This window comes from Adiantum capillus-veneris, chromosome 8 (genome assembly GCF_014529385.1).
Source record: "Adiantum capillus-veneris isolate H3 chromosome 8, ASM1452938v2, whole genome shotgun sequence".
Taxonomy (NCBI): domain Eukaryota; kingdom Viridiplantae; phylum Streptophyta; class Polypodiopsida; order Polypodiales; family Pteridaceae; genus Adiantum; species Adiantum capillus-veneris.
This window is the reverse complement of record NC_140938.1, coordinates 83,970,538-83,986,553: the sequence shown is the minus strand read 5'-3', so window position 1 is coordinate 83,986,553 and position 16,016 is coordinate 83,970,538. Positions and strand designations below refer to the sequence as shown.

Genomic DNA, 16,016 nt, shown 5'->3' with positions numbered 1-16,016 from the left:
CAGTAAGAGGACGAATAAAGGATGATATTAAAAAGACTAATACATGCATTAAGAGCCACTTTATGTGGTCGGTTACTCCTTCTCTTGAAAAAATCAATGGAAGAGATTTTAAGTTCATCTCTTTTCCAGATGAATCGATAGTCATAGTTACCATTACAAGGATTGTGTAACAATATTGAGAGGTTAAGGAATTGTATAGAGGTGGAAAAGAACCTGAAAGTTGTATTAAAACCATCAATATAAGTTGGCTCAATTTTAAGGCAGTTATGGTAAATAATGCTAACATCAAGGAAAGTTCTAATATTGTTAAGGCTTAAGATACCATCCATGTATCTGTATGTATATTTAAAAAGCGAGAGTTTATGATTGGTATTTTTATCCCTCATGGTCTTAAGAAACCATTTATATTCAATAAAGGTCAAATATAAATTGCACATAAGGGGTGAGCAGGGAAAGCCCATAGGGATGCCAAGGCTTTGGTTATAGCAACGACCACCAAAGTGGACTGAATAGTTGTCCAGAAGCCAAGTAATGCTATCAATAAGATTTTTCATATCAAAGTGGGAGGTGTGAGAAGAGTTGTCTTTTATAATCCATCTAGGCTTATTAACGAGAGAAATGTAGGAAAAGCCTTTTAACCTAGCATGATTGATGCAATCAAAGTCATTTCCTTCAAAACATTCTTCAACCTTGTGTCCCCATTGAGGGGTATATTCTCATAACATTGAGTGATGTCACCAGAAAAGAGATGAAATATCTTACTAGGGAGGTTAAGAGTGACCTCGGTGAAGTTCTTAACAAGCCAAAAGGGGTTATAGTGTATCTTGAGAACGTTCGAACAAACTCTTTGTTTAATTACACACACAGATTCAAACTCAGAAAGTATAAGGTCAAGGCATAAAGTAATGTCTTTAGTAAAGTTGGTAAATATACCATTCGAGGCATCATATATCCAACGGAACTTGTGTTTGGTGATGCTTATAGGTGGGAAATAAAACAAGAAGCTTGATTGTCTCAAGAGCATATCCAAGACCAATAAGCTGTTTAGTAATACCGTTGGTGAGCTCACTAGGGGATAGTTAAGCAAAGTAAATTCCCCACCAAAAAGGCATGAGTGAGTAGCTTTCCAAGCAAGTTTTTTGCAAATAAGAGTGGGAGATTGGCGCTTTTATCAAGGCCTACAACAAACCAATTATGTGCGAGCTTTTGAAATTTCAAAGCGAGGTCTGGTGTGATCCAAGTGCTATTCGTAGTAGACAATCAATTGTGTTGTAAGAGGGATATTTTTCAAAGGAAACACTGTTGAACCAATTTGCTTAAGTCAAATAGGACTATCTTCTCTAGTCAAAGAGTACTGGCAAGGTCAATTAAGCAGCTAAGTAAAGTTGATAGAGCAAAGTATGGGTTTTTTGGAAAACTAGGGATGCGATTCAATCCTTTCGCCAATATTTTTTGGACAGTGGGGTTATTAATCACATTAAGACCACAAGTCCAGACATGCTTACCTAAATCACCAAAATCTTTACCAAAAGTGTTTGTTATACTTATCACAAGGACAATCAAGGATAGTATTGTGACGTAGAAAATCGTTGTTGTAGACAAAATTTTTAACAGGCTGAAGACATTATTCAACAATTTATGGTTGCCAAAAAGTAAGTCAAAACACTCACAGAATATTGTTTTGGGTGGAAACCAATCCAAAACTTCATTCTGGAACAGACAGTAAATATAGATAAAATCCGACTTGTAGGTCTTTTTTGAGAGACGCATCCTTCCACATGGGCCAAAAAATACCTGCAAAGTATAGATGATTACAAGTCAAGGAGGTGATGGATGGGACTATTTCTACCTCTTCCTCTAGTAAAGTTGCGAGACTTTCCTCTATTAAAACTAGACGAGGTGCTTGGTTTTATAAAAGATGTGAAAGAGTTATTGAGGGTGGTTAATCAACCTCAATGCATGGCTTGAGTAATCCAGTAATGATTTTGACACCTTTGTAATTGGCATAAGTAGTGAGATACGTGCCATGCTTATCAGATTTGAGTTCCTTAAAATATCAAGCATAAGGCCACGAAAGATGTTGAAGCAATTTGAGCAATAACAAGCTGCTTGGCATGCCCACCCAACCAAGAGCATATAAGGGATATATGAAAGTCCATCGGTTTCTCTCGGAAGAGATATTCCAAGTGATTGAGAATATACCAGATTGCATGGTCAATGCACATGATACTGGAATCACAAGAGGCTTTTGGGTCGAGAAATCTGTAGGCACATTTAAGATAAGGCCAAAAAACGTTCCAAATAGATTTAGTATAGAAGTCTAGATTACTTTTGGCAAACTCCATATTTCCCTTCGTATAATTATATAACCCTGCATTAGACGAGCACTTAGAATGGTCAACAAAGTGGAGGATAAAGGGATCCTTGATGAGTTCCCCTTTGTCCAAGAACTACCCTTCTTTTAGAACTTTGAGTCTGCATTCCTCCGAGTGGAAGCAAGGAGGTTGGCCAAATATACCCAAGTTGCAACCATGATAGGTGCTAAAAAGGCTTTGTTGGGGAGGACTCAAAGTTGATGGTCCACACCAAAAGACACAACCTCAATTTGTCTAACAAGTAAAAAAGGATAAACTTTAGGAACTGTGGGCACCATATCCTAAAGGTTAGAGTCACTGAGGGATCAAAGGTTGTTTTGAAATTCCTTGCCGGCTTTCAAAGTAGCACTATCTATATAGAGGATGCCCCCAGTTTGAGAATAGCAGGAGTAGTAGGGACACTGATAAAAGTTGGGATAAGGCCACATAACTTCGTAAGAAAATTAGATAACTCCACCCCAGACAAAGAGAACTGATACACCTCTTGCTTGTATTGTAAAGAAAGTATAGGCAATTGAGCAATGTATTGGGAGATCATAGCTACAACATCCTTACTATCCTAAAGCCGATTCATAAATAAGTTGTGATGCTTCCAAGCTGCTAATACATCTCAAGACAAGGGAAGTTGCCATAGAAAGAGGTTCAAAGGATAACCCCAAGCCTTGAGAAAGAGCAAGGGCATGTAACAAACGTTTTGAAGAGTTAGAAAGAGACTACTTAGGGTAAGAAGTTACAATGCTTTTGGCCTTTTGGGCAAGAAAGGCCTTGTTCTAAGGGCAAGGGCTTTTTTTAGAGGGTGGTCTTTTAGTATAGTATAATTTGTTCTAAATTTCTTGCATGCTTTTCCAAGTGGTGGATGACTCTCATGCGAGCAATCAATTTCGAATGAGTGTGATCTTGAAAGATTATATAAAAATCAAGGTTAGTAACGTTGGATAAACCTGCAACCCTTAGACCGGCAAAGTCAAGAGACTATGATAGCCGTGAGTAGGTATCCAGAATTATAGTCTAAGAGGGACCACCTAGCACTAGCCAACCTAAACAGGAATTATAGACAGTGGGTCCAACTTAGCTCTATAATCCAAACAAGTCTCAAAAGCCAGCGTCCTTGTTACCCCAAAAAACTAGGATAGCCTTGTGTGTAGCTGTTTTACTTTAATAAATAAACACAAATGAACATAAAAGTTTGAAAGACAGCTGGCTTTAGACAAGTGACCATGTGTAGCAGAAAAATGACTCAGTCTTAGAATTATTTTTATACATTACTATAAGAATGAGCTCTCATTGTAGTGTATAAGCACAAAGGAAGATTTTTGTTGTTTGTTTCATAAAGTGGTAAGAGTCTGGTTCATCAAGGATGGACAATAGCTAAGCCAAAAAAAACGCAAGAAAGAATAAAGTCCTCACATGCATCCCAACAACTATGTTAGCCTTGAATGTGTTTTACAGGTGTCAATGGATGATATCAGTTATTATCCATGTCCAACTTACATCCTTTTCAACTTAAAACCGTCTTTCAAAGTAATCATGAATTCCAGTTATGTGAATTACAAGGTGTGTTTTTATTCTTTTTAAGCTTATTTTAACGCTTTGGTAAAAAAGGTAATCACTCCTTTAATATACAAGCAACTTTTGATAGTAATTATAGATATGGTTATTATATAACATGATTACTAAAGTCCTTAAATAGATATTTACCTACATATCATTCTGATTGGAAGGCCACCACCCCTTCCAATAATCCAAGTGTTTTATTCACAATTCCAACCCCAAATTTATTGTGTACCTTTCCATCAGCCCTACAATAAAGAAATGCACTTTCATTATGCAACAAAATCATTCCGAGAACTCATCCAGACTAGGCAAGTGCATGGTATCACCCTTACCTTCTTCTACATCCCTCTCTCTCTTTTTTATTTTAAAACCCAGAAAAACCATGTAGCCCTATCCTTAGTATGAGACAATTCTACACAAAATATTGTTGGAAAACTATCTATTGTTAGGCTTAGGCAATCAAACAGCCAAGTATGCCAAGCCAAAAGAAGTCAATATGACCATATAGTGAATAGAGTACCAATCTCCCTTTTTCTTGAAAATAAAAAAAAGTGTAGTAACTTCATCAGAAAACTACCTGATGTTAAGATGCCATGCATTATATGAAAAAGCCTACAAACTTTGGTCGGCCTCGCCTTACAACCAGCCTGCAGGTGTATCGGGAACAATCCACAAGTGCTTTCAAAAACCCTCATTATAAAAAAAACCCCAACTGTAGTATGCAGAACAACAGCAGGAGGCAAGGTAACAAATGCGACAACACCAGTATGCCAATCAACCCAACAGTAAACATATACCGAATTTCACTAGAGCCAATTGGGTCAGGTGTCATCACATATAGCATTACAAATACCATCCAAGTCCAAATATCTGCGCGAAACACATTGTTTAGCCTGAAAACCCACGCGGTTTGTCAAACATAACCCCCATATTTTTTTACATAACAAAAATATCTATCCAGCCAATAGTATATTTGGCATTAATATTATCAAATGCCAAGATTTAATCTTAAAGTAATCAATAGCCATAGTTTAGAAAGAACAATTTGTTAAGCACTAACCTACTGCAACAATGAAGAAATACACCCACACGGATCCATAGATGAACTAAACAACCAGTACATGTGTCACCAATAGAAACCCCAACATTTTTGCAGAATAGCTCATAACTGCCGAACTATAATGCCCAAAATCCAACAAAGAACATCATTTCAAAAAGTGTCTAAAAACAAAGCAAAAGCCACAACAAAGGACTGAACAGATAGAAATTATTAAAGTACAATCCTTAATCAATGTGTGATAGTACATGTTATCAACCAATTAAAGCAAGGTAAACACAGACCTACGATGGCAGCTCCGCAAGCTCCATGATAACTCAGTAAGCATCAAAAGATTCACTCCCTCTCTTTCAAATACACACACAAATCACAACCAAGGCTAAGTGAGGGGCAAAAAGCACCTTGGCCTCTTTATAAAGTAGATTGGTGAGGTCGAGGCATGATGACATGCTTCGAGCAATAACTCCCACCATGATCTGCATGAACTGCCAATGTGTTATACCAAGTGTCAAGCAAATGCGGCCACCTCAGTGGAGGCTATGATATTTTAGGGTTTTGTGCAAGTGGGTATAGACACCATAGTGCAAGCAATGCAGCATAGGGGGAGAGGGAGAGAAGGAGCAAGGGCGTGAAGAGGGCCTCGACATGAGAAGAGTAAAGAGGAATAAAATCACCATGTTTAATCAAAACAAGGTCACCCATTCAAGGGTACACTCCCACGGGGAGAACAAAATAAGAGGTAACCATATAAAAGCAATTGACTACCCAGTGGGGTAAAAGAACCCCTCATTTATTTAATTATTTTAAAAACATGGTGCAGGGTTCCTGAACGTATCAAGCTTTAATGAAGGTAAGAGAGTAAAAGAGTGTTGTAAGCTGATCCGGCCTAGTTTTCTAGGGGAATGATGGGTCTGTTTTTACTAATCAACGTAGTAGTACCTTTGTGTGTGTGTGTGTGTGTGTATATATATATATATATATATATATATATATATATATATATATAGAGAGAGAGAGAGAGAGAGAGAGAGAGAGAGAGAGAGAGAGAGAGAGAGAGAGAGAGAGAGAGAGAGAGAGAGAGAGAGAGAGGTGACCTGGTGGAGCCATATGTTGGATTGATACATCATGGATTTGAAATCAATCTCATGTCAAAGATTTGTTAATGTGTGAAACATTTGCATCATGTCTCCTTCAAGCCGAATCCCTTTTTTCCAAACTCTCTTCCTGAAAATGCTTCAAATTCTAATTAGAGCATTTATGTAGGGTAATCACAAGCTCCCTTCCTAAATCCGCTTGCAATATTGAGTGACTATGTGATGAGAAGATTATAAAATCACGAACCAAAATAATTTCAAAATACACTGAATAACATCTTAAGCTTAGCCATGAAAGCTCTACTCGCACATAAGCACAAAACTGATTCACGTCATGGAATCGCCTCTAATTGCTTAAAAATAACTTCAATTTGTTGACTGGAAAAATCGTGTTTCTTCCTTCAATTTTTGCTCATTTCAATTTTGAAAAGATTTTCGCATCCTTATATTCAAACCCACAAAAAATTTTGAAAGAAGAAAACTCTAATTCACACCCTCACAATCTTAGAAACAAGAAGGAAGAGAGGTGGGATTGCATTGCTATCTCATAAGGAAACCATGAAGTAAATATTTGAACGGTTTTCAACCATAAGCAAGCAACCCCCTTGCTTCCATATATGGATCTTTTGTTCAGGTGTCAATTTTTATGCACCTTCCTTTCAACTAAGCAGTCTTTGGCAATCTTAATGCTAGTTTTGATCCACAAAAGATCCTTTCTGACCATTACAAAGCTAAACGACATGGGAAAAATTCCTAAATATCTGCTAGCTTCCTTTTAGCTTAAATTTAATATCAAACATCATCTTCCACTTGTCACATCTCTGCACACAATTGTGAAGATCTCAAGATCAAGGTCTTTGGACATAAAATAAGAAATACCTTCATTGTTATGGATTTCTCCAAGCACACTATGGCATCTGAGATGATCTTAGGACGTTCTTTCATGAGGGAAGCAAAAATGGTGCATGATTGGTCTAAAAACCATGTCTACTTGCACTTCCAAACTCTGTTATTCGAGTAGATCTTGTAACTGGTCGAGCACATTCTCTAGGAAATAGATTTATAACTGATCATAGATCTGACACCATAGTTCACTCAGCCCCATTGCAGTATTGTTACATTTGTAAAGTGGACACTGATGTTTGGGAATATTCTCCTTATATGGATGTACTACCTAGGATGACTGAGTCGGACAATGTGGATTGGGTCCACTTAGCAGCAACCATAGACACTTGGGAAAACAGGGGGATGACCTAGGTAACACCTGAGGGGGATGAAATGCCACCACTCGTACCCTTAAATATGCTAGAAGCAATGCATATAACTTCTGATGACCTACAAGATGAAGGTTTGACTGACATTGGAACCAGTAGCATCTCACAAGACTATAGCCCACATGATTTGGGGTCAGAATCATCAATTGAAAATTGACTCTAAGGACGAAGAATCTTAGTTAAATCTTAGTACAAATATGGGGACAAACCATTCAGGGCCCAGTGGTACCCTAGATGACAATCTATCCAAGGGAGCAGAAGACACAAGTAGCGATTCATCTAGTGACTCTTCACTAGAGATCGGCCGTAATCGAAAATTAGACAAGAAGAGTAAGAGATATATGAGGCGACAATATCGAGCAAATGTGCGTGCTAGAATAAATGAAAATAAATCTACCACAGAATGGCTTAATTATATAGGGGAAGAGCTTAAAAAGATCCAAGCAAGAGTTGAGACTCGAGAAAGACACCAACGTCTTAAACACCAACGAGAGGCTAGTCTAGGAATCACAGAAGCGTTTTTTGAAGACATTGATGATAATTCATTGGAATCTGAGCCACCTCTACGATATCCAATTGAACTAAATAGCCTCTATGGAAGAGTACTATATAACGCATTATTGGATACAGGAGCTCAACATAATTTGTTATCCTGTGGAGTTTGGTGTCACTAGGAAAACCACCCCTATCCACAAGAACCATCCAAGTCAAGGGTGTCAATAAGAAGAAGACCACTGTTTTTGAAATCCTACACACTCCTGTTATTTATGAGAATGGAACCATGCTTCAAAGCTTTTTGGTCATGCCTGTTGGTACTATGGAGGGTAATATAAACATGGGGCGCAAATGGATGTCTGCAGTCAAATGTAATATCGATTGAGATCGGGAGTATCACGACGCAGAAACCAAGAGTGCTATTCGAGCTTAGTGCAGGACATCTCCCCAGCAAGCGCCAAAAATGTGCACATTTGTCGCACGTGTCAAAGCAAGGGACTTGTCGTACACTATGTGCGAGCCACAAATGGTTGCAAGCACACAACCAGATTAATCTAGCAAGCTCAAGAGAGCAAGGGTGTGTCACTCACCGCCCTATGCTCGCCTTCGTGGAGGATTCCTCGCCGTGAAGAAGAGGGTGCTACCACCGTGCCGCGCTCAACCGCCTCGCCGCCGTTGTGCCGTCGCAATGCTCTCTCTCTCTCTCTCTCTCTCTCTCTCTCTCTCTCTCTCTCTCTCTCTCTCACACACACACACACACACACACACACGCACACACACGCGCGCATACACACACACAAAAGGAGATGAAGAAGAAGATGGAGATGGAGCAAGAGCACTCTTCAATTGCACAAATGAGAGAATGAGTGATTTTTAGGTTTAGGTGACTTTTATATGAGCTTGCCCATTGTTCTTGTTGTGCCTTTTTGGGGCACTTTGCGGAGATGTGTCCAAATTTTCCGCAACCAAAACACTTCCCCTCTTTGAGATAGATAGCCCTTTCTCTAAGAGTATGTCGGAACATGTATCTTTCTTTTCTTTTCTTTGGAACTCTTTCTCTTTCTACTTTCATTAGTAGAAGTCTGTTGGGTTCTTTGAGTCAAGATCTCATCAGTGGAGTAAGTCAGATTACCCAAATGTATGGCAAAACCCCGTTTCGCATGACCCATCAATTCTTGAATAGAATTTGACTTTCGTTCCAAGCAGTAGTCTCAGATCTCTGTAGGAAGTCCGCAACAAAACCGCTCAATTTGTGCTTTAAACGAGACCTTCTTAAATGAAGAAGCTGGTAGAAAAGAGCTCCAAAATCTCTCACAATTAGCATCCAAAGAATCTCCCTTGGTCATCCGAAGATGATTCCAAGCGGTTCGTATGTTTCGTTCATACTCTTGAGTCAGTCAAGAAGAAATAAAAAGCCTTTTGAAGTTCAACCATTTAACCGGAGCTTCCTTTCTCAGCTGAAGAGTGGACCACCATGTTCGAGCATCTTGGAACCCAGAAAAGGATTCAAATCGACTGTCCACCTTCTTTAAATTCTTTTACTTTCTTGCTTTTATCTTCGAGGAAGTCATATTGGTTGGCTTTATAAAATTATTTCTACTTTGCATAAAACATGTGATCGTGGATGACTCCTCTGTACAACTGTCAAAAACTAGGCGAAATCTAGACTTCTTTGCCTTTTTCTGGCCCTTTCAAAGCTTTGTTTTTTTCTTCGCTTGTCCATGTCTCTCAGCGAGTACAGGTTCTGCTTTTCTGTACTCGTCTGTCTTTTTGGCTTTCCTCCCTACCTGAGAGGAGAAGCAATGGCCACACGCCATCTTGAGTAGATCTTATTAGTCGGGTAATTCTTCTCGGGTAATTCTTCAGGTGATTCGCCAATCTCGGATCCCTCGAGTACTGAATTAATATGTTCACAACATATGCCAATCTGCAGTTGACATTTGTACTCCTTTCAGGCAAACTTGTCCGAAAAAATTTGCTCAAATCTTCATTCTTTTCTTTAGTTCCTACGCTGGATTTTCAACTTTTCTTTGCCTTCCCACTGAGAGGTGTCATCTCCGTCAGATTCTTCACGAGAACCCATGTGTAATCTTGGATTCTTAATGGCTTTATGTCCTGTAAGACAAAGTGATGAAGACGGGAGCGCGCCCGATGCACGATGTATGAAGGGTGAGAGTGGCTAATAAGTCCAAGCTGTGTGCGCTGCCAAAAGGATCGGATCCTCCGTAGAAGAAGAATCTTTATGTGCTCTGATACCACTGTAAAAAACTTGGACACTCCAAGTCAAGATTCTACCGCGACAGAGCAGAGATTCACTTCATGATAGCCACAGAACAAAGATATGAGGGGCAGTATTGTAGAAGCAGTCATCATATAAGCATCATCCACATGGGCATGGGTCCACTAGGGCTTATGAGCTAGAAAATCTAAAACAGATAGAGATTGCTAGGTCATTTTGGAATTGAAATACAAGAGAGCAAAATGGAGAAGATTGGGACCGTATCCTTCCTTTCTTCCTTGAGTGAGTGACTGAAAGCTATGCTGAATGTGCAATAAACCTCTGGCTAAAGTCACAGAAGAAGGAAACAAGGGAAAGGGTTAGGCCACAGAGGAAGGAAAGCTGTGATCAGAGATTTCGAGTACACCTCCTATTCTCCTAAACTTACTAATGCATGCTATCTGTCTTTGTTTGTATCTTGGCTTGAATTGGTATTCTGATAAGGATTCTTCTATATGAGCCTTCTTTACATGTTGAATGCAAAGGAGTTTTGTCTTTGATCTGTTGTGGTGTTATTGTTCTTCATGAAAGAAGCTTATTTACAGAGTGCTATCTTCTTTGTTTAGGAATGGACATCGGGGCTGGTGCTGTATGGATGGAGTCTATAGCCGCTACTCCGGTATATTCAACTTCTGTAATTTTATTAATGAATATTGCTCCATTTATATTTTCAGGCATCATCACCGCATGACAGCTGTTCGTAAGCAGTACACCTTGTGGAAAGATTATGAAAACCTTTGAGAATTCTGTTAGTCGAGCGCCAATACAGCCTCTTTGTTTTGATAGTGTATACAGAAACTGCAATATTTTTTCGTCAGTCTAATTGGAATGTCCTCCTGTCAGTCTGTCCTGTGGCACTGTCTAGAACACCCTCTTACATTCTAGGAGCTTAAGTTGCACAAAACAATTCTGATTGTCGAAGTGTTACAGGATAAAAGTCTCCTTGCAGAGTATCAGCCTAAACATTTTAGTGCAAGGGCTGTCTATAGAGAGCGGAAGAAGCTTTGTGAACAGATTGACTCAAGCATGCTAGCTGTTCCACCAACAGGCTCTATTAAAGTAAGTTTTTTTATTTCTGTATTTGAAGGGGTAACTGCTCCTCTTTACAAGAGTCCGATGTTTAAGTTTAGCGTTTCTAATGTTTTAGAGCAGTAGAGGTTTGGGTTGAGATGGTGGGAGTTATGTACTCACTTAACTTAAGAGGGTTGTGTGAGAATCTCTCAATTTTGCATGTCTCATTCTTCTTCTGGACTCTTACCTTCATTGGATAAGATGTCAGTTTAATGTGTTGTTGATGAGGTTTAAGGTTTTATTGTAATCCTTGCTTCCTCGTGCAGGAAGAACAGCAATGTTCAACCTGGAAGCAGCTATTGGCTTTTGAAAAGCGAGTCTTCGTCAGTCTTAGCTTGCTATGCATAAGCCTCTGGTCTTGCTCAGAATTTTGATTAATCAAATATTCAGAGTTTATGTTGAGCATCTGTGTAGTATTCGCAGTTTTGAAATTCATTGTGCTGTTTAATTTCTACTTATAAAATTTTTTGGGTTTCTTTTAGAGGAAATCCACAGATGCTCAATGCCAATTCTTTGACCAAAAGGGTTGCATTTACAGTTGAACAGGTGCTTCTTTTTCTATCCTTAATAATCACATGATTTCAAGTGAACCTTGGTTGCAATTCAGTGCTTGGAAAAATCTGATTAGCCCACTTTTGTTTGAATTTTTCTAATGGTTATGGAAGATGGCATAAAAGAATTGTGAGTGGAGATTGTTTGTGTACAAGTGGGTAGTTGATTGAATAAGTTGTTCCTCGTTCATTGCAGCATGAGAAATAGGTATGGAACTTGTAAAGTGCAAGTACATGGCTGAGCCAGGGGCTCTTGGCAAAGAGGCTCATCAGTGTAAAGCATGGGCAAGCTGTTTTTTTTTTGGGCATGATAAATAAATCCTTCTAATAGGTATAACCCGCCAAATGGGCTACATTAACTCCTATCACAAGGAACATGGGAGACTCTCCTAAGATAGAAACAGCTACAAATGGAACGGGGGAAGAGTCGAACTTGGGGCCTGTAATGCAGCGGAAACCGTGGACCACCATGAAGAAAGTTCTTGAACGTTGAAGGCTAATAAAGGCCTAGCACTGTCTCTCAGGCCGATGTGAGCTGCCCTGAATGCATCCATACTATCCTTTCAGTTTGAATCAACTTGAGCTAGAAAGCCTGGACGGTTCCTGTGGGTGGCTGTCACAAACTTGTCAAGCCTCTGAAGACCTAGTGGCTTAGGGCTGCCCGAGCCTAACCCTAACCAACCTGGAGCTACCGGCCGAGGGGAAGAAGAAGAAGAAGTTCTCACCAACTTACAGTTCCTTGCCGAGTGGCCCAAGCATTAAAGAAAGGGTTAGAATTAAAATCGTAACCCTTAGCAACTTATGGGACCCCGTTCGATGGGGCCCAAATTAAATATAGTGACACACGAGCACTAAGTCCTGCGTTAAAACTGATGATGTGGAAGCTGCAAGGACGACCTGGATTTCACGCTAACACGTTGATGTGTTGGCGGATGACGTGACAGACTGTACAGACCTTCGTCAACAACATTGGCAGCTCTTGGACCAAATGCTTTTGGGCTTGATGCTTTTCTTGTAAACTACTTTTGAAAGGCCATGGACGTATAAGTACGTATTGTGGCTCCTCCTCTGGCATTCTAGCGCGTGGAGAAGCAGAGCAGAGCCATAGAGTTGTACAATGTTCAAGCAATATAAATAAATATTGAAAGGGACGCCATTGCTTGAGGCCAGTGTCCGCTTGGGGTGGTGCTTTGCCACTCCGTGTCTCGTGTGCATTGTCTCTTTCAGTTCAATTGTTTTGAAGCGTTTACGTGTTCACTCTGTTCTTTTCCGTTGGTACATGGTATCCTGTCGTCATAGTGGCTCAGGTTGCCCCTCGGTAACTCAGAAGCATCTGCCCTCCAAATAAACAAAATGACAAGATTGGTAAGCTCCTACCATAGCTCTCTCTCTTGGGTCGTGGGCGTTGCAAGAAGATCTAGCATGGGGCGTGGATAAACCCCCCCCCCCGTGAAGCTAAATAGCTAGCCTACCTGGCTCAATCTTGTAGCCAAGTGTTTTTGCATACAAGTGTAGCTCATGGCTTGAAGGATGGAGACCTTTAAGCAAATAATCATGAGCTAGACCTCTTGTTGTCGAGGGCAGTACCACATGAAATTCCAGTGCGTCTATCACAAGGCTGTGACAACCATTAACCTTAGTGTTCGGTTTCTTTCCGTTGATTTTTATTTGATTTTTGGGACTCTTTTTGAAGTCACAAATGGACAGACATTATATGGCTAGTGTGAAACAGCCGACTAGCGGAGTTTCACCTGCAATAGTCTTGGCCAGGTCGCCATTAGTTGGTCGGGCCAATCGGCACTGAAATCCGAGCAGTAAAAGGTTGGCTAGGCTGTCACAAGACGGATGCCACTTGTCGATAGAGTGACCAGACTTTTAGCACTTCAATAACAACTGAACTGAGAGAGAGACGACACGCAGCACAGTGGCGGAATTCCACCCCAGAGAGTATTGGCCTCAAACCTTAGCGGCCCTTTCGGTATTTCTTTATATTGCATCAACACAGTACAAGCCGGTACTCCAGACTCTGCACCTAATCTGCCACGTCAACTCCCAAGGACTATGTCAATCTCTCTCTCTCTCTCTCTCTCTCTCTCTCTCTCTCTCTCTCTCTCTCTCTCTCTCTCTCTCTCTCTCTCTCTCTCTCTCTCTCTCTCTCTCTCTCTCTCTCTCTCTCTCTCTCTCTCTCTCTATCTATATATATATATATAAAATCAAATTGGGTTCAAAATTAACTGATAAATTCTATCTATTCGCATATATTTGAGATTGTGTTTGTGAGAGTGGTGTTAGAGTATGTCCCCTTGTAAAGGACTCTGGGAAGAAGCCGTGACAAGTCTAGAAAAAAGCAAGCAGGGAGAGCTTCAAGACCTACAAAAAAAGCTCGCAGAGTTGGAAAATTTTCTCTCTGCAAGAAGTTGACAAGACATGGCATTCTCTAAGAAGGCAACAGGAGCACGATGCTTAGGAACGTAGAGAATCCGAGGAGCGGAATGGAGATCCTTCAGAACCCAAAAATGAGCCGAATTTTTCTTTCCGTTCAGCAAAGTCTAAGAGAGCTCTCCCTATCATCCACAGTTTTCACCTCAGTCCTCTTTCAAAATACCCTTCAACATCCAATCTAGAACCATAGCTAATTCCATATTTCTGGTGGAAGCGGAGATGTCCCCAAAGCTATCTCTGCCATAGTGGATCATCCGTAAACCTTGGCAGAACCAAAGTTATGGTGTTTAACACCACACCGTAGTGGATAAGGAGATCAGAACCTACATTGACTTATGGTTAGGATATTGTGGAGTGCACATATGCATACACTTATCCTACAGTAATCTTCACTAGGCCAAGGTTTTCTTTGAAGAGAGTAGCAGAGACAAAACTGACCCGATCGTATGGGGTCTTGGGAGGAATGGAGAGGATGTGTTCACAGGTTCGGTTCCAAGAACCCCCAACAAAGCTCTAGCATGTGGCTCTTTGATACCTTGATAGCTTCAGCTATGCTCTATGGAGTTCAGGTTTGTGGACCCTCTGTGGAGAGAGGCATAGAGAGCCAAAGACACAGATGCATTATATATGTCAATGCACAATGTACCAAGTCACCTCCGCTATCTATTCAAAGAAGGCTTCAGGTCCTTTTCCAGAGTCATAGCTATCAAGACAAAAGATGTCTTGGGATGTACTATAAGGTGCAGCGGAAGTGAATGTTGAACTTTGCTCAAGATGAGTGCTCCGAATTGTGCTCAAGGATTCCTTTTACTTACGGAAGGGAGAGCCTTCCGTTCCTTTAGTGAGAGAGTGCAATGGACACAACAAAGTGAATGGACACTATGAGTGAAGGTGCTGAGATTGAGAGAGAGAGAGAGAAGAGAATACGACGCTAGAGATGTAAAACCCTCCTCCGAAGGCCCCACTCTTGATGGCGAGAGTGGTCTACTATTGATTGCACAATCTCTACAATGCTTGGACTTGCCGACAATGTCAACGATGATGAGGACGACGACGAGACGGGCTGAAATCTGAAAATGCTAAGGGCTGAAATTTGCAAATCTTTATCTGCTGAATTCTGACTCTATGTCGATGACGACGGTACGACAACGACACGCTGAAAATGCAAATGCTGAAATCTGCGTTTTCCGGGCTGAAACTGCAAACCTTGATGAATCTCACCATGCGGCGAGGATCTGCTCTGCAGGAAGGTGAGAGCTGCGAGGTTCGGGGTCTTTCCTGCGGTGTGCTTATGCTGAAAACCGAAAACGCTGTTGTTCTTGATGTCCTTGTTGCGAAGGTCTGCAAAAACGCTGTGGTTGATCTGCAAACCATAAATGCTAGGGGCTGAAATCTGTCCTTGCTGATGGAACTGCTAACGCTAGGGCTGATCTGCTGTTTCGGGGAAATCTGCTAACGCTAGGGCTGATCTGCTGTCTACTGTTGCCGGGAATTTGCAAGTGCAAAAACGTTGGCTGATCTGGTCCAAAAACTCTAGGCCTTCTGGTGAGAGAAAAACCCGAGTTGTCGCGGGGGTTGGTCTTGCTGAGAAGTTGCCTGTTGAGCAAGGTGCTCCTGCTGCCTCTTCTGCCAAAAAGTGCTAGCACTAGGTTTCTATATATACAAACTTAGCAAAATTGCCCTACCTAGTGTCCAACAAAAGTCACTTAATAAATAAGTGAAAAATGTCAAAATTTGGGAAAATAGGTCTAAAGCACTAGAAATGCTCCTGATAGGTTCTGATGGTAATGCTGATGATCATGCTGTGTGCAAGCGGAGGATATGC

At 40.7% G+C, this 16,016-nt stretch overlaps 1 protein-coding gene across 3 annotated transcripts in view; it reads left to right on the top strand.

Annotated features, from left to right (window-relative positions):
• The first annotated feature begins 10,306 nt into the window (after nt 1-10,306).
• Nucleotides 10,307-16,016, top strand: part of LOC147452468 (cleavage stimulation factor subunit 77-like) — a 30,143-nt gene continuing 24,433 nt past the window's right edge. For 2 of the 3 annotated variants that reach the window (XR_015188898.1, XR_015188897.1), the window contains exons 1-5: nt 10,307-10,488; nt 10,694-10,746; nt 11,058-11,186; nt 11,465-11,553; nt 11,681-11,744. Coding sequence is in view for 1 of the 3 variants with exons in the window: in XM_086518149.1 (XP_086374275.1) it covers nt 10,696-10,746; nt 11,058-11,186; nt 11,465-11,572 (288 nt within the window). In the remaining 2 variants the exon portion in view is untranslated. Of the gene's footprint in view, nt 10,489-10,693; nt 10,747-11,057; nt 11,187-11,464; nt 11,601-11,680; nt 11,745-16,016 lie in introns of those variants that run through there. The other variant, XM_086518149.1, reaches the window with a different exon arrangement.